This window comes from Anomaloglossus baeobatrachus, chromosome 7 (genome assembly GCF_048569485.1).
Source record: "Anomaloglossus baeobatrachus isolate aAnoBae1 chromosome 7, aAnoBae1.hap1, whole genome shotgun sequence".
NCBI lineage: Eukaryota > Metazoa > Chordata > Amphibia > Anura > Aromobatidae > Anomaloglossus > Anomaloglossus baeobatrachus.
The window spans coordinates 8,872,224-8,891,268 of record NC_134359.1 but is presented as its reverse complement, the minus strand read 5'-3'; the positions used below and the strand labels follow the sequence as shown (position 1 = coordinate 8,891,268).

General features: G+C 50.9%; 1 protein-coding gene across 1 annotated transcript in view; it reads left to right on the top strand.

The window, feature by feature from the left end:
- Positions 1–258: 258 nt before the first annotated feature.
- The window catches only part of EAF2 (ELL associated factor 2), a 31,818-nt gene continuing 13,031 nt past the window's right edge, over positions 259–19,045 (top strand). The window contains exons 1-2 of the mRNA XM_075318754.1: positions 259–453; positions 1,199–1,293. Of these exons, the coding sequence (XP_075174869.1) occupies positions 351–453; positions 1,199–1,293 (198 nt within the window). The 5' untranslated portion in view covers positions 259–350. The remainder of the gene's footprint in view (positions 454–1,198; positions 1,294–19,045) is intronic.

Sequence of the window (19,045 nt, the reverse complement as noted above, 5' to 3'; positions counted from 1 at the left end):
CCGAAATTACCGACAGAGCGCGGCACTCTACTGGCAGCCATTCTATTAAAGTGATTTTTGCGCGTTTTCTGCGTGTGGTAATGCGGAAAATGGCGGCGCGAGTGAGGACACAAAGAATCCACAGCTTCACCCTCTATTATCAACAGTGAGCTACTGAACGCGGTGTGCCTAAAAGGCGGGGTTAATGACTGACGTCACGGAATGACAGCGAATCAGATTGTCCTACCATGCTGGGGGACCAATGGCTGCTGTCGGTGAGAGGAGGCTCCGCCCCGCGGTGACTGGCCTGCGGTGTAGCCGGGTGTCTGAGGGCAGATGGTCGGTGCCGGGCGGACTCTGCGGCTGTGACGATGAACGGAGCCGTCTGCTCACTATTCGACACCAAAGAGCGGGCGCTGAAGCTCGGGGAAAGCTTCGAGAAGCAGCCGCGGTGCGGATTCCACACCATCCGCTGTGAGTGGGGGCTGCCGACAGCTGGACCGGGGGAGGGGCGCGGGCCGCTGGGGGAGAGGCCTGTGTCACCTGTCACCGACGGCTCCGGACGAGAGCGGCACTGACCGGAAGAGGCAAAAGCGCCCCCCGAAAAATAACCGGCTGTCCCCGGAAATGGTGAAGCCTCCCCGGTGACTGACAGCAAGCGGCGACCCTACTGCCGGGGCCCATGTCCTCCGTCCCCCGGGGGTCCCGCACCCTGTGTGACCGAGCCCCCGGGGGGGTCCCGGGCCCTATGTGACCGAGCCCCTGGGGGGGTCCCGGGCCCTATGTGACCGAGCCCCTGGGGGGGTCCCGGGCCCTGTGTAACGGGGGTCCCGGGCCCTGTGTAACCGAGCCCCCGGGGGGGTCCCGGGCCCTATGTGACCGAGCCCCTGGGGGGGTCCCGGGCCCTGTGTAACGGAGGTCCCGGGCCCTGTGTAACCGAGCCCCCGGGGGGGTCCCGGGCCCTGTGTAACCGAGCCCCCGGGGGGGTCCCGGGCCCTGTGTAACGGGGGTCCCGGGCCCTGTGTAACCGAGCCCCCGGGGGGGTCCCGGGCCCTATGTGACCGAGCCCCTGGGGGGTCCCGGGCCCTGTGTAACGGAGGTCCCGGGCCCTGTGTAACCGAGCCCCCGGGGGGGTCCCGGGCCCTGTGTAACCGAGCCCCCGGGGGGGTCCCGGGCCCGCCAGCCACAGAACGATAACTAATTGTCTTCTCTTCAACAGATGACTTCAAGCCAGCGTCCATCGACACCTCCTGCGAGGGCGACCTGGTGGTGGGGAAAGGGGACCAGGTGACCATAACCCTCCCCAACCTGGAGGTAACGAGCCCGCGACACCCCGACACTGAATATACCGAGGAGGGGCAGTATTATAGGAGTTATATTCTTGTACATAGGGGCAGTATTATAGTAGTTATATTCTTGTACATAGGGGGCAGTATTATAGTAGTTATATTCTTGTACATAGGGGGCAGTATTATAGTAGTTATATTCTTGTATATAGGAGCAGTATTATAGTAGTTATATTCTTGTATATAGGGGCAGTATTGTAGTAGTTATATTCTTGTACATAGGGGCAGTATTATAGTAGTTATATTCTTGTACATAGGGGGCAGTATTATAGTAGTTATATTCTTGTACATAGGGGCAGTATTATAGTAGTTATATTGTTGTACATAGGGGGCAGTATTATAGGAGTTATATTCTTGTACATAGGGGCAGTATTATAGGAGTTATATTGTTGTACATAGGGGGCAGTATTATAGTAGTTATATTGTTGTACATAGGGGGCAGTATTATAGGAGTTATATTCTTGTACATAGGGGCAGTATTATAGGAGTTATATTGTTGTACATAGGGGGCAGTATTATAGTAGTTATATTGTTGTACATAGGGGGCAGTATTATAGGAGTTATATTCTTGTACATAGGGGGCAGTATTATAGGAGTTATATTCTTGTACATAGGGGCAGTATTATAGTAGTTATATTCTTGTACATAGGGGCAGTATTATAGTAGTTATATTCTTGTACATAGGGGCAGTATTATAGTAGTTATATTCTTGTACATAGGGGCAGTATTATAGTAGTTATATTCTTGTACATAGGGGGCAGTATTATAGTAGTTATATTCTTGTACATAGGGGCAGTATTATAGTAGTTATATTCTTGTAAATAGGAACAGTATTATAGTAGTTATATTCTTGTACATAGGGGGCAGTATTATAGTAGTTATATTCTTGTACATAGGGGCAGTATTATAGTAGTTACAGTGCCTACAAGTAGTATTCAACCCCCTGCAGATTTAGCAGGTTTACACATTCGGAATAACTTGGCATTGTGACATTTGGACTGTAGATCAGCCTGGAAGTGTGAAATGCAGCAAAAAAGAATGTTATTTCTTTTTTTATTTTTTTTTTTTAAATTGTGAAAAGTTTATTCAGAGGGTCATTTATTATTCAACCCCTCAATCCACCAGAATTCTGTTTGGTTCCCCTAAAGTATTAAGAAGTATTTCAGGCACAAAGAACAATGAGCTTCACATGTTTGGATTAATTATCTTTTTCCAGCCTTTTCTGACTAATTAAGACCCTCCCCAAACTTGTGAACAGCACTCATACTTGGTCAACATGGGAAAGACAAAGGAGCATTCCAAGGCCATCAGAGACAAGATCGTGGAGGGTCACAAGGCTGGCAAGGGGTACAAAACCCTTTCCAAGGAGTTGGGCCTACCTGTCTCCACTGTTGGGAGCATCATCCGGAAGTGGAAGGCTTATGGAACTACTGTTAGCCTTCCACGGCCTGGACAGCCTTTGAAAGTTTCCACCCGTGCCGAGGCCAGGCTTGTCCGAAGAGTCAAGGCTAACCCAAGGACAACAAGGAAGGAGCTGCGGGAAGATCTCATGGCAGTGGGGACATTGGTTTCAGTCAATACCATAAGTAACGTACTCCACCGCAATGGTCTCCGTTCCAGACGAGCCCGTAAGGTACCTTTACTTTCAAAGCGTCATGTCAAGGCTCGTCTACAGTTTGCTCATGATCACTTGGAGGACTCTGAGACAGACTGGTTCAAGGTTCTCTGGTCTGATGAGACCAAGATCGAGATCTTTGGTGCCAACCACACACGTGACGTTTGGAGACTGGATGGCACTGCATACGACCCCAAGAATACCATCCCTACAGTCAAGCATGGTGGTGGCAGCATCATGCTGTGGGGCTGTTTCTCAGCCAAGGGGCCTGGCCATCTGGTCCGCATCCATGGGAAGATGGATAGCACGGCCTACCTGGAGATTTTGGCCAAGAACCTCTGCTCCTCCATCAAGGATCTTAAGATGGGTCGTCATTTCATCTTCCAACAAGACAACGACCGAAAGCACACAGCCAAGAAAACCAAGGCCTGGTTAAAGAGGGAAAAAATCAAGGTGTTGCAGTGGCCTAGTCAGTCTCCTGATCTTAACCCAATTGAAAACTTGTGGAAGGAGCTCAAGATTAAAGTCCACATGAGACACCCAAAGAACCTAGATAACTTGGAGAAGATCTGCATGGAGGAGTGGGCCAAGATAACGCCAGAGACCTGTGCCGGCCTGATCAGGTCTTATAAAAGACGATTATTAGCTGTAATTGCAAACAAGGGTTATTCCACAAAGTATTAAACCTAGGGGTTGAATAATAATTGACCCACACTTTTATGTTGAAAATTTATTAAAATTTAACTGAGCAACAAAACTTGTTGGTTTGTAAGATTTATGCATCTGTTAATAAATCCTGCTCTTGCTTGAAGTTTGCAGGCTCTAACTTATTTGCATCTTATCAAACCTTCTAAATCTGCGGGGGGTTGAATACTACTTGTAGGCACTGTATATTCTTGTACATAGGGACAGTATTATAGTAGTTATATTCTTGTACATAGGGGGCAGTATTATAGTAGTTATATTCTTGTACATAGGGGGCAGTATTATAGTAGATATATTCTTGTATATAGGAGCAGTATTATAGTAGTTATATTCTTGAACATAGGGACAGTATTATAGTAGTTATATTCTTGTACATAGGGGGCAGTATTATAGTAGTTATATTCTTGTACATAGGGGGCAGTATTATAGTAGATATATTCTTGTATATAGGAGCAGTATTATAGTAGTTATATTCTTGAACATAGGGACAGTATTATAGTAGTTATATTCTTGTACATAGGGGGCAGTATTATAGTAGTTATATTCTTGTACATAGGGGGCAGTATTATAGTAGATATATTCTTGTATATAGGGGCAGTATTATAGTAGTTATATTCTTGTACATAGGGAGCAGTATTATAGTAGTTATATTCTTGTACATAGGAGCAGTATTATAGTAGTTATATTCTTGTACATAGGAGCAGTATCATAGTAGATATATTCTTGTACACAGGGGGCAGTATTATAGAAGTTATATTCTTGTAGATTGGGGCAGTATTATAGTAGATATATTCTTGTATATAGGGGCAGTATTATAGTAGTTATATTTCTTTTTCGCTCCTAATTGGGAGACCCAGACAATTGGGTGTATAGCTACTGCCTCCGGAGGCCGCACAAAGTACTACACTTAAAAGTGTAAGGCCCCTCCCCTTCTGGCTATACACCCCCCCCGTGGGAGCACGGGTCCCTCAGTTTTTGCTTTGTGCGAAGGAGGTCAGACATCCACGCATAGCTCCACTATTTAGTCAGCAGCAGCTGCTGACTATGTCGGATGGAAGAAAAGAGGGCCCATACAGGGCCCCCAGCATGCTCCCTTCTCACCCCACTTTCTGTCGGCGGTGTTTGTTAAGGTTGAGGTACCCATTGCGGGTACGGAGGCTGGAGCCCACATGCTGATTCCTTCCCCATCCCCATTAGGGCTCTGGGCGAAGTGGGATTTTACCGGTCTCCAGGCACAGAGACCGTGCTCCATCCACAGCCCCTGGAGAAGCCGCTGGATATGGAGCTGGGTATCGTCAGGGACATGGCCCTGCTCCGTCAAGGTACTCTGTGTCCCCGTGCATACGCGCGCACACCGCAGCATTGCTGGGTGTGTTAGTGCGCCGGGGACAATAGCGCTGCTGCGCTTGTGCCATTTCCTCACTTCAGCTTAGCTGAGTGGGTAGACTCAGGGAGAACGGTCGCGCCGGCCGCTGGGACTGCAACGCGGCTGGGACTTGTGGTGCGCCGGGGACTTCCGCGCTGGCCGTGCATATATCACGGCCGCGCTTATTACTACAGTCCCCGGCTTTTTGCGGCCTAGTTGGTTCGTTCCCGCCTCCGCACCTGCCAGTCAGGAGGAGGGCGGGACGCTGTACAGAGCATCAGCGCTGAGGGCTGGAGTCGTTTTTACATACTCCAGCCCTCACACCAGGCACAGTAGGACGCAGTTTCCCGCTCTTTGTTTGTGGCACGCCCACGGTCCGCCCCTCTTCACAGAACGCCGGCAGCCATTCCTGCCTGCACGCTGAGCTGCAGAGGGGAGACGGGGAGACCCAGACACGGGATTCTACGGCCTCATACCCGCTGTTCAGCGGGCGGTAAGCAGCCCTCAAGGGCTCACCCCCACTTGTGCCGTTTGTATACTGAGTATTTTGTGTTTGCAAATACTTTGTACTGTACGGTCGCTGGTGATTCTCGGCTATATACCCTCCTAGATTACAAGGAGGCAACAGCATGTCGTCCGCAAAACGCAAGGGTGCTAAGGCACAGACATTATATGCTGCCTGTACCGCATGTGGGGCTGCTCTACCGGCAGGTTCCACTGACCCCCATTGTGTGCAGTGTTCGGCCCCTGTGGCAATTGCTCAGCCGGGGCCTCTGCTGGACGTGACCCAGAGTGTACCACCTGTGAATGCTGTCCAGGTGACAGGAACGGAGTTTGCAGCTTTTGCTGACAGATTGTCTATGACCATGTCAAAGATTCTTGAAACATTGCAGTCTAGACCAGTAACTCAGACCATGGACACTGTGGCATCATTGCTCCCTGGTCCCCCTCAGCTGGAACACTTCCAAGCTCCGGGGGTGTCACATGCACCCCAGGGTGACGATTCTGACTCAGACAACAGTCCCAGACAAGCTAAGCGGGCTCGTTATGAGGGGCCCTCAACTTCGTCTCACTGGTCAGGATCCCAGCGGGACGAATCTATGGGTGATGAGGCGGATGTAACTGATCAAGATTCTGATCCTGGGACCGCTCTCAATCTGGATACACCGGATGGTGACGCCATAGTGAATGATCTTATAGCGTCCATCAATAAGATGTTAGATATTTCTCCGCCAGCTCCTCCTGCAGAGGAGGCAGCTTCACAGCAGGAGAAATTCCATTTCAGATATCCCAAGCGTAAATTAAGCACTTTTCTGGACCACTCTGACTTTAGAGATGCAATCCAGAAACACCACGCTTATCCTGAGAAGCGGTTTTCTAAACGGCTTAAAGATACACGCTATCCTTTTCCCCCTGACGTGGTCAAGGGTTGGACCCAGTGTCCCAAGGTGGACCCTCCAATCTCCAGGCTTGCAGCTAGATCCTTAGTTGCAGTAGAAGATGGAGCGGCACTTAAAGATGCCACTGACAGGCAGATGGAGCTCTGGCTGAAATCCATCTATGAAGCTATTGGAGCGTCGTTGGCGCCAGCTTTTGCAGCCGTATGGGCACTCCAAGCCATTTCAGCTGGGCTTATACAAGTCGACTCGGTCACACGTACATCTGCCCCGCAGGTGGCACCATTGACCTCTCAAATGTCTGCATTCGCGTCTTACGCGATTAATGCTGTCCTGGACTCTACGAGCCGTACGGCGGTGGCGTCAGCCAACTCCGTGGTTTTGCGCAGAGCCGTGTGGTTGAGAGAATGGAAGGCAGATTCTGCTTCCAAGAAGTGCTTAACCAGTTTGCCTTTCTTCGGCGCTCCATTGGGAGACCCAGACGATTGGGTGTATAGCACTGCCTCCGGAGGCCACACAAAGCAATTACACTAAAAAGTGTAAGGCCCCTCCCCTTCTGGCTATACACCCCCAGTGGGATCACTGGCTCACCAGTTTTCTGCTTTGTGCGAAGGAGGTCAGACATCCATGCATAAGCTCCACTGTTCAGTCAGCAGTAGCTGCTGACTATATCGGATGGAAGAAAAGAGGGCCCATACTAGGGCCCCCAGCATGCTCCCTTCTCTCCCCACTTGTGGTTTGTAAGGTTGAGGTACCTATTGCTGGTACGGAGGCTGGAGCCCACATGCTGTTTTCCTTCCCCATCCCCCTGAGGGGCTCTGAGGAAGTGGGATCTTACCGGCCACCAAGCCCTGAGGCCGGGCTCCATCCACAGACCCATAGAACCTGCTGGATGTGGAGCGGGAGTGCCGTTCAGGGACAAGGCCCTGCAACTTTCAGGTACTCTGTGTCCCCGTATGGCAGGCCACGCACACTCCAGGCTTGCTGGGTGTGCTAGTGCGCCGGGGACTGTAGCGCTGTGCGCTGGGCTTATAGTCCCTGCAGATTACTGGGGGACTTTACGTGTGGGGACCGCCGCGCCGACCGCCCCTGGAGCGGCGGCGCAGCTGCGACTTGTAGTGCGCCGGGGACGCGCCGACCGCGCTTTTACGGCGGCGGCGCTTCTAACTTTAGTCCCCGGCTTTTGCGGCCTAGCGCCGCTTCGTTCCCGCCCCCACCCTGTCACTCAGGGACAGGGAGAGACGCTGTTCTATAGCAGCGCCGAGGGCTGGAGCTTTATTTGCATTCTCCAGCCCCCTTTACTAGACACAGTGGGCGCCGGGTTCCCGCTCTTGTCTCGGGCACGCCCTCGGCCCGCCCCTCTCCTCTGGACGCCGGCAGCCATTCCGGCACGCAGAGCGGGAAAACGGAGACACTGAGCTACCAGCACAGGATTCCGGCGCCACACACCCGCTTTTGTGCGGGCGGTAAGCGGCAACTAAAGTGCTGACCCACTAATGCCGAAGTGTCCTGTTGTACTTTTGTACGGTCGCTATTCAGGATGCAGACCTAGAAACAGCAGCAAAAGATCAGGGGTGCTAAAGCACAGACTCTATATGCTGCTTGTCTTGCATGTGCTGCGGTGTCATGTGTCCTTTATGCTTGTATGCTTTACATTGCACTGTAAGGGCTATTCTTGGCTGTCTTCCCGCCTAGATGGCTAGACAGCGGCAGCAAACAGCAATGGTGCTAAGGCACAAGCTTTCAATGCTGCTTGGATTGCATGTACTGCAGAGTTTATTTTCATGCTTGTACATTCACTGCATGTCGCTATTCTTGGCTAATGCTACTTGATGACTAGACAACAGCAGCAGAAAAGCAAGGGTGCTAAGGCACAAGCTTTCAATGCGGCTTGGATTGCATGTGCTGCAGTGGTTATTTTCATGCTTGTATGCTATACATTCACTGTATGTCGCTTTTCCTGGCTAATGCTCCTGAATAACTAGACAACGGCAGCAGAAAAGCAAAGGTGCCAAGGCACAGGCTTTCTATGCTGCTTGTACTGCATGCGACTGTTCCAGGACCCCCAGTGTGTGCAATTACTCAACGGGGTCTCTGCTACAGGTGGCCAAAAGAACCACCTGTGATCCCTGTCCAGGGACAGGGATGGAGTTGCAGTTTCCGCTGATATATTGTCTGTGACTATGACTAACATCTTACAGACTTTGCAGTCCAGACAGACCTTGGGCAATGTTGATTCAATGCCCCTGGCCACCCTGATTTCGAAACAAATCATGGCTCCAGGAGGGTCCCATGCATCCCAGGGTGCAGGCTCTGACACGGACGACAGTCCCAGACGGCCTAAGCGAGCTCCCTAAGAACGGCCCTCGACTTCATCACAGTACTCTCTGTATGATGAGGCAGCCGTAGCTGATCAGGACTCCGATCCTGAGACCGCTCTCAATCCGGATACACCGGATGGTGACGCTATAGTGAATAATCTTATAGCGTCCATCAATGGAAGGTTGGGTATTTCTCCCTCAACTCCTCCAGTGGAGGGGTCAGCTTCACAGCAGAAGAAATCCCTATTTCGGTATCTCAAGCGTATATTGAGTACTTTTCTGGTCACTCTGACTCCAGAGAAGCAGTCCAGGAACACCACGCTTATCCCGATAAGCTTTTCTCCAACCGTATTGAAGATACGCGTTGTCTCTTCCCCCCTGACGTGCTCAAGCGCTCCAAGGGTGGATCCCCCAATCTCCAGGCTTGCGGCTAGATCTATAGTTGCAGTGGAAGATGGGAATTCACTTAAAGATGCCATTGACAGACAGCCCTATCGGCGGGTCGGTTGCCCCGGCATTCGCAGCCATAGAGGCACTCCAAGCTATTTCAGCTAGTATTGCGCAGAGGGACGCGGTCACATGTACATCTTGGCCGCAGTAGCGTCCTTCACCTCGCAATGTCGGCATTGCGACTCAAGCTGTTTATGCTGTCCTGGACTCTACGAGCCGTACGTCAGTGGCGTCCGCCAACTCCGTGTTGTTACGCTCCTAGTGTTAAGGGATTGGAGCAGATGCTGCTTCCACAAAAGTGCTTAACCAGATTGCCTTTATCTGGTGACAGACTGTTTCGTGAGCGGTTGGATTAAATCATTCAACTGTCCAAGGGTACGGATTCTTCCTTACCCCAGCTATCAAACATGACCCATCAGGAGAAGGGACAGTCGAGGTTTCGGTCCTTCCCAGGCTCGGGCACGTCCCAATTGCCCTCGTCCAACAGGACTCAAAAGGCTCAGAGGGGCGCAGGTTCCTGGCGGGCTCAATCACGCCCGGAGAAGGCAGCCGGAGGAACCGCTACCAAGGCGGTTTCCTCATGACTTTCAGCCCTCTCTCTCCGCGTCCGCGGTCGGTGGCAGACTCCCCCGCTTTAGCGACATTTCACTGCCACAGGTCAATGGCCGGTGGGTGAGAGACAGTTTGTCGCAAAAACTTCCTCACCGGCCGAGCCGAGGCTCTTCTGCAGGCAGTAGGAGTCGTAATCCCGGTTCCTCCTCAGGAACAAGAGACACTTTTTACTCCGATCTGGTCGGGGTGACAAAATAGGACGACTCCTTCCGTTCCGTTCTGGACCTTAAACTGCTCAACAAGCACGTGAAAACCAGGCGGTTCCGGATGGAATCCCTCCGCTCCGTCATTGCCTCAATGTCTCAAGGAGATTTCCTAGCATCAATAGACATCAGGATGCTTATCTCCACGTGCCGATTGCTCCAGAGCACCGGCGTTTGCTACGATTCGTTATTGAAGACGAGCATCTTCGGTTCGTAGCCCTACCCTTCGGTCTGGCGACAGCCCCACGGGTTTTCACCAAGTTCATGGCAGCAGTGGGACCACTCCCGCACTCTCAGGGTCACCCTGTGATCCCTTACTTAGACCATCTACTTGTCAAGGCACTCTTTTAAGAGGCATGCCAACACAGCCTGAACATGGCGCTGGAGACTTCCCAGAGTTTCGGGTGGGTCCTCAACTTTTCAAAGTTAAACCCAATCGCTGGCATATCTTAGCTTGGGGTTTCACACTCTCTCAGCGATGGTGAAGCTTCCACTGGACAAACAGCGGTCACTACAGACGGGGGTGCAGTCTCTCCTTCAAGGAGACACCTCATCCAGAGGCAGTCCCTGTCACGCAGTTTCATCTGCGTCCACTTCAATAGAACATTCTTCGCTAATGGGAGGGGAAGTCGATGTCCCTACACAGGAACGTCCCCCTTTCTCAGACGATCAAGGACTCTCTTCAGAGGAGTCCACTCTTCAGATCAATTGTCTGGAGCTCTGGGCAGTGCATATGGCCCTGCAAGACTTCCTACAGTGGCTGGAAGGCAAACAGATCCGAATTCAGTCGGACAATCCACAGCGGTGGCATACATCAACCACCAAGGCGGACTACGCAGTCGGCGAGCCTCCCAGGAAGTCCGCCGGATTCTGCTAGGGGTGGAAGACAGAGCATACACCATATCCGCAGTTCACATCCCGGGCGTAGAAAACTGGGAAGCAGACTTCCTCAGTCACCAGGGCGTGGACGCAGGAGAATGGTCTCTGCACCCGGACGGGTTTCACGAATCGGCACAACAGCTTGGTCCCGGTTTTCATGACGATCAAAGAGCTCTGGCGACAGGCATCTCACGGTCGGTCAACCGTGGGCACTACCAGACCGGCCAGACTTACTGTCCCAAGGGCCGTTTTTCCATCTGAATTCTACGGCCCTGAACCTACTGTGTGGCCATTGCGTCCTAGATCCTAGTGTCCTCAGGATTATCCCACGGGGTCGTTGCCACCATGAGACAGGCTATGAAGCCCACGTCTGCTAAGATCTACCACGGAAGTGGAAGATTTTCTTTTACTGGTGCTCTGTACAAGGAGTGTCCCCCTGGCCATTGGCATGGCCTACTTTTCTTTCCTTCCTGCAATCTGGGTTGGAAAAGGGCTTGTCGCTCGGCTCCCTTAAAGGGCAAGTCTCGGCGCTATTGGTGTTTTTTTCAGAAGCGTCTAGCACGACGTCCGCAGGTACGCACGTTCCTGCAGGGGGTTTGGTCATATCGTCCCCCCGTACGAGCGGCCGTTAGATCCATGGGATCTGAACAGGGTACTAGTTGCTCTCCAGAAGCCGCCTTTCGAGTCTCTGACGGATGTTTCACTCTCTCGACTATCACGGAAAGTGGCCTTTCTGGTAGCGATCACGTCTCTTCGGAGAGTGTCTGAGCTAGCAGCGCTGTCATCCAAGGCTCCCTTCCTGGTGGTCCACCAGGACAAGGTAGTGCTGCGCCCCATTCAGGAGTTTCTCCCTAAGGTAGTATCCTCGTTTCATATTAATCAGGATATCTCCTTACCTTCTTTTTGTCCTCATCCGGTTCACCGGTATGAAAAGGATTTACATTTGTTAGATCTGGTGAGAGCACTCAGAATCTACATTTCCCGCACGGCGCCCCTGCGCCGCTCTGATGCACTCTTTGTCCTTGTCGCTGGCCAGCGCAAGGGGTCGCAGGCTTCCAAAGCCACCCTGGCTCGATGGATCAAAGAACCAATTCTTGAAGCCTACCGTTCTGCTGGGCTTCCGGTTCCATCAGGGCTGAAGGCCCATTCTACCAGAGCCGTGGGTGCGTCCTGGGCATTACGACACCAGGCTACGGCTCAACAGGTGTGCCAGGCAGCTACCTGGTCGAGTCTGCACACTTTCACCAAACATTATCAGGTGCATACCTATGCTTCGCGGACGCCAGCCTAGGTAGAAGAGTCCTGCAGGCGGCAGTTGCCTCCCCGTAGGGGAGGGCTGTCTTTGCAGCTCTAACATGAGGTATTTCTTTACCCACCCAGGGACAGCTTTTGGACGTCCCAATCGTCTGGGTCTCCCAATGGAGCGCCGAAGAAGAAGGGAATTTTGTTACTTACCGTAAATTCCTTTTCTTCTAGCTCCTATTGGGAGACCCAGCACCCGCCCTGTTGTCCTTCGGGATTTTTGGTGGTTTTTCGGGTACACATGTTGTTCATGTTGAATGGTTTTTCAGTTCTCCGACGTTACTTCGGAGTGAATTTGTTTAAACCAGTTATTGGCTTTCCTCCTTCTTGCTTTTGCACTAAAACTGGTGAGCCAGTGATCCCACTGGGGGTGTATAGCCAGAAGGGGAGGGGCCTTACACTTTTTAGTGTAATTGCTTTGTGTGGCCTCCGGAGGCAGTGCTATACACCCAATCGTCTGGGTCTCCCAATAGGAGCTAGAAGAAAAGGAATTTACGGTAAGTAACAAAATTCCCTTCTTTTTCTCGCGACCGATTGTTTGGGGAGCGTTTGGATGAAATCATTAAACACTCCAAGGGTAAGGACTCATCCTTACCTCAACACAGACAAAACAAGCCCCAACAAAGGAGGGGTCAGTCTGGTTTTCGGTCCTTTCGAGGCTCAGGCAGGTCCCAATTCTCCTCGTCCAAAAGGACTCAAAAGGATCAGAGAGGCTCAGATTCTTGGCGGACTCAATCACGCCCAAAAAAGACAGCAGGAAGAACCGTTACCAAGACGGCTTCCTCATGACTTTCAGCCTCCTCTCTCCGCATCCTCGGTCGGTGGCAGGCTCTCCCGCTTTGGCGACATTTGGCTGTCACAGGTCAAAGACCGTTGGGTGAAGGACATTCTGTCTCACGGGTACAGGATAGAGTTCAGCTCTCGTCCTCCAACTCGTTTCTTCAGAACTTCCCCACCGCCCGACCGAGCCGATGCTCTGCTGCAGGCGGTGGCCGCTCTAAAGGCGGAAGGAGTGGTGACTTCCGTTCCTCTTCAGGAACAAGGTCACGGTTTTTACTCCAATCTGTTTGTGGTGCCAAAGAAGGACGTGTCCTTTCGGCCCGTCCTGGATCTAAAGTTGCTCAACAAACACGTAAAAAACAGGAGGTTCCGGATGGAATCTCTACGCTCCGTCATAGCCTCAATGTCTCAAGGAGATTTCTTAGCATCAATAGACATCAAAGATGCTTATCTTCACGTGCCGATTGCGCCAGAGCATCAGCGTTTTCTACGCTTCGTTATAGAAAGCGAACACCTGCAGTTCGTAGCGTTACCTTTCGGGCTGGCAACAGCCCCTCGGGTCTTCACCAAGGTCATGGCAGCAGTAGTAGCTGTCCTGCACTCGCAGGGTCACTCCGTGATCCCGTATTTGGACGATCTACTTATAAAGGCACCCTCTCAAGAGGCATGCCAACACAGTCTGGACGTGGCACTGAAGACTCTCCAGAGTTTCGGGTGGATTATCAACTTTTCAAAGTCAAATCTAACCCCGACCCAATCACTAACATATCTTGGCATGGAGTTTCATACTCTCTCAGCGATAGTGAAGCTTCCACTGGACAAGCAGTGCTCTCTGCAGACAGGGGTGCAATCTCTCCTGCAGAACCAGTCCCACTCCTTGAGGCGCCTCATGCATTTCCTAGGGAAGATGGTGGCAGCAATGGAAGCAGTCCCTTTCGCGCAGTTTCATCTGCGCCCTCTACAATGGGACATTCTCCGCCAATGGGACGGGAAGTCGACGTCCCTCGACAGGGATGTCTCCCTCTCTCAGGCAGCCAAGGACTCTCTCCGATGGTGGCTTCTTCCCACCTCATTGTCAAAAGGAAAGTCGTTCCTACCCCCATCCTGGGCGGTGGTCACGACAGATGCGAGCCTATCAGGGTGGGGAGCAGTGTTTCTTCACCACAGGGCTCAGGGTACGTGGACTCAGAGAGAGTCCACCCTTCAGATCAATGTTCTGGAAATCAGAGCAGTCTATCTGGCTCTGCGAGCCTTCCAACAGTGGCTGGAGGGCAAGCAGATCCGGATTCAGTCGGACAATTCCACAGCGGTGGCGTACATCAACCACCAAGGGGGAACACGCAGTCGGCAAGCCTTTCAAGAAGTCCGGCGGATTCTGACGTGGGTGGAAAACACAGCATCCACCATATCCGCAGTTCACATCCCAGGCGTGGAAAACTGGGAAGCAGACTTTCTCAGTCGCCAGGGCATGGACGCAGGGGAATGGTCCCTTCACCCGGACGTGTTTCAGGAGATCTGTCGCCGCTGGGGGATGCCGGACGTCGACCTGATGGCGTCACGGCACAACAACAAGGTCCCGGTTTTCATGGCACGGTCTCACGATCACCGAGCTCTGGCGGCAGACGCCTTAGTTCAGGATTGGTCGCAGTTCCGACTACCTTATGTGTTTCCACCTCTGGCATTGTTGCCCAGAGTGCTCCGCAAAATCAGGTCCGACTGCCGTTGCGCCATTCTCGTCGCTCCAGACTGGCCAAGGAGGTCGTGGTACCCGGATCTGTGGCATCTTACGGTAGGACAACCGTGGGCGCTACCAGGCCGTCCAGACTTGCTGTCTCAAGGGCCGTTTTTCCATCTGAATTCTGCGGCCCTGAACCTGACTGTGTGGCCATTGAGTCCTGGATCCTAGGGGCCTCAGGTTTATCTCATGATGTTGTTGCCACCATGAGACAAGCTAGGAAACCATCCTCCGCCAAGATCTACCACAGAACGTGGAAGATATTCTTATCTTGGTGCTCCGCTCAGGGAGTTTCTCCCTGGCCATTTGCATTGCCTATTTTTCTTTCCTTCCTGCAGTCTGGGTTGGAAAAAGGTTTGTCGCTTAGCTCCCTTAAAGGACAAGTCTCTGCGCTATCCGTATTCTTTCAGAAGCGCCTGGCGCGACTTCCTAAGGTACGCACGTTCCTGCAAGGGGTTTGTCATATCGTTCCCCCTTACAAGCGGCCATTGGAACCCTGGGATCTGAACAAGGTTCTAATTGCTCTCCAGAAGCCACCTTTCGAGCCTATGAAGGAGATTTCCTTTTCTCGGCTTTCACAGAAAGTGGCTTTTCTGGTGGCGGTCACGTCTCTTCGGAGAGTGTCAGAGCTGGCGGCGTTATCTTGCAAATCTCCCTTCCTGGTGTTTCACCAAGACAAGGTAGTACTGCGTCCAATTCCAGAGTTTCTTCCCAAGGTGGTATCTTCCTTTCATCTCAATCAGGATATCACTTTACCATCTTTGTGTCCGCATCCAGTTCACCAATTTGAAAAGGGTTTGCATCTGTTGGACCTGGTGAGAGCACTCAGGATCTACATTTCCCGCACGGCGCCTCTGCGCCGTTCGGATGCACTCTTTATCCTGGTCGCTGGTCAGCATAAAGGGTCGCAAGCTTCCAAATCCACCCTTGCGCGGTGGATCAAGGAACCAATTCTTCACGCCTACTGTTCTGCTGGGCTTCCGACTCCTTCTGGACTGAAGGCCCATTCTACCAGAGCCGTGGGTGCGTCCTGGGCATTACGGCATCAGGCTACGGCTCAGCAGGTGTGCCAGGCGGCTACCTGGTCGAGTCTGCACACTTTTACCAAGCATTATCAGGTGCATACCTACGCTTCGGCGGATGCCAGCCTAGGTAGACAAGTCCTGCAGGCGGCGGTGGCCCACCTGTAAGAAAGGGCTGCCTGACAGCCCGATCGCGAGGTATTATTTTACCCACCCAGGGACTGCTTTTGGACGTCCCCATTGTCTGGGTCTCCCAATTAGGAGCGAAAAAGAAGGGAATTTTGTTTACTTACCGTAAATTCCTTTTCTTCTAGCTCCAATTGGGAGACCCAGCACCCGCCCTGTTTTTTCTTAGGGTATTTGTTTTTCGGGTGCACATGTTGTTCATGTTAATAACTTACGTTCTCCGATATTGTTATCGGATTGAATTTGTTTTTGAAACAGTTATTGGCTTTCCTCCTTCTTGCTTTTGCACTAAAACTGAGGGACCCGTGCTCCCACGGGGGGGTGTATAGCCAGAAGGGGAGGGGCCTTACACTTTTAAGTGTAGTACTTTGTGCGGCCTCCGGAGGCAGTAGCTATACACCCAATTGTCTGGGTCTCCCAAATGGAGCTAGAAGAAAAGGAATTTACGGTAAGTAAACAAAATTCCCTTCTCTTGTACTATAGGGGCAGTATTATAGTAGTTATATTCTTGTACTATAGGGGCAGTATTATAGTAGATATATTCTTGTATATAGGGGCAGTATTATAGTAGTTATATTCTTGTACATAGGGGCAGTATTATAGTAGTTATATTCTTGTACATAGGGGCAGTATTATAGTAGTTATATTCTTGTACATAGGGGACAGTATTATAGTAGTTATATTCTTGTATATAGGGGCAGTATTATAGTAGTTATATTCTTGTACTATAGGGGCAGTATTATAGTAGATATATTCTTGTATATAGGGGCAGTATTATAGTAGTTATATTCTTGTACATAGGGGCAGTATTATAGTAGTTATATTCTTGTACATAGGGGCAGTATTATAGTAGTTATATTCTTGTACATAGGGGACAGTATTATAGTAGTTATATTCTTGTATATAGGGGCAGTATTATAGTAGTTATATTCTTGTACTATAGGGGCAGTATTATAGTAGTTATATTCTTGTACATAGGGGCAGTATTATAGCAGTTATATTCTTGTATATAGGGGCAGTATTATGGTAGATATATTCTTGTATATAGGGGGCAGTATTATAGTAGTTATATTCTTGTACATAGGGGACAGTATTATAGTAGTTATATTCTTGTATATAGGGGCAGTATTATAGTAGTTATATTCTTGTACTATAGGGGCAGTATTATGGTAGATATATTCTTGTATATAGGGGGCAGTATTATAGTAGTTATATTCTTGTACATAGGGGACAGTATTATAGTAGTTATATTCTTGTACATAGGGGACAGTATTATAGTAGTTATATTCTTGTATATAGGGGCAGTATTATAGTAGTTATATTCTTGTACTATAGGGGCAGTATTAAGGCCCCGTCACACTAAGCAACATCGCTAGCAACATCGCTGGTAACGAACAACTTTTGTGACGTTGCTAGCGATGTTGCTGTGTGTGACATCCAGCAACAACCTGGCCCCTGCTGTGAGGTCGTTGGTTGTTGCTGAATGTCCTGGGCCATTTTTTAGTTGTTGCTGTCCTGCTGTGAAGCACAGATCGCTGTGTGTGACAGCGAGACAGCAACAACTAATGTGCAGTGAGCAGGGAGCCGGCTTCTGCTGAGGCTGGTAACTAATGTAAACATCGGGTAACCAAGAAGCCCTGTCCTTGGTTACCCGATATTTACCTTTGATACCAGCCTCCTCCGCTCTCACTGCCTGTGCTGCCGGCTCCTGCTGTGTGCACATGTAGCTGCAGCACACATCAGGTAATTAACCCGATGTGTGCTGTAACTAGGAGAGCAAGGAGCCAGCGCTCAGTGTGCGCTGCTCCCTGCTCTGTGCACATTTAGCTGCAGCACACATCGGGTTAATTAACCTGATGTGTGCTGTAACTAGGAGACTGGGGGCTGGTCACTGGTTGCTGGTGAGCTCACCAGCAACTCGTGTAGCCACGCTCCAGCGATCCCTGCCAGGTCATGTTGCTGGTGGGATCGCTGGAGCGTCGCAGTGTGACAGCTCACCAGCAACCTCCTAGCAACTTACCAGCGATCCCTATCGTTGTTGGGATCGCTGGTAAGTTGCTTAGTGTGACTGGACCTTTATAGTAGATATATTCTTGTATATAGGGGCAGTATTATAGTAGTTATATTCTTGTACTATAGGGGCAGTATTATAGTAGATATATTCTTGTATATAGGGGGCAGTATTATAGAAGTTATATTCTTGTACTATAGGGGCAGTATTATAGTAGATATATTCTTGTATATAGGGGCAGGATTAGGCTATGTGCGCACTAGAGCTTTTTACCTGCGGATTTACCCGCGGATTTGCCCCGGAAATTTCTTGAGAAATGTCTGCAATCTTTGTGCAGACATTTCCCATGAAATGCAATGAGAAAAAAAAATAGTTGTGCGCACTGTGCGGATTTTTCTCAAGAAAATTTCTTGAGAAAATTTTCTCGAGAAACTTTCTTGAGAAAATGTGCATGTCCATTAATTTCCGCAGGTACCTGCGGTATTCCGGGGGTATTCCGCAGGTAGCAATGATGTGCGGTATACCACCGGAATAGCCGCGAATTACCTGCGGGAATGCTCATCGCTGCCTGCGGTTTTGCAGGAAGTGATGTCATTATGCCAGGAAGAGGAGGCGGAGCAGAGTTAACACAGACGTCGCACTCCCTGGACGCCGCACAGAAGCACTTCTGTGCGACCTCCAGGTGCCCGTGCAGTCTGTGTCCTGCTCCGGCCTCGCGGCTGCCTGCACTGCAGGGTGTCGGTGTCTGCCCGCAGTGTCAGCAGCCTGTCACGCGGCAGCGCAGGCAGACACTGACATCCTGCAGTGCTGGGAGCCGCGGGGATGACGATCGCTGCTGTCAGGAGGTGAGATCATTACCTGCTGTGACGATCTCCTGACGTCACTGCGGTCACTGCTGTCTATGCCCGTCTCGCGAGCGGCCCGAGACTGTCACTAGCGGTGACGTCACGGGCTCTCGCGATACTTCTGACAACGCGGCAGGCATAGAAGTCAGTGACAGCGCTGACGTCAGCAGTACAGGAGATGATCACAGAAGGTAATGATCTCATCTATGCTCCTGATGGCAGCGCTCGTCATCCCCTGCAGTGACCTGAGCTGACCTATTGATGTTAGCTCAGGTCACTGCATTGCTCTCC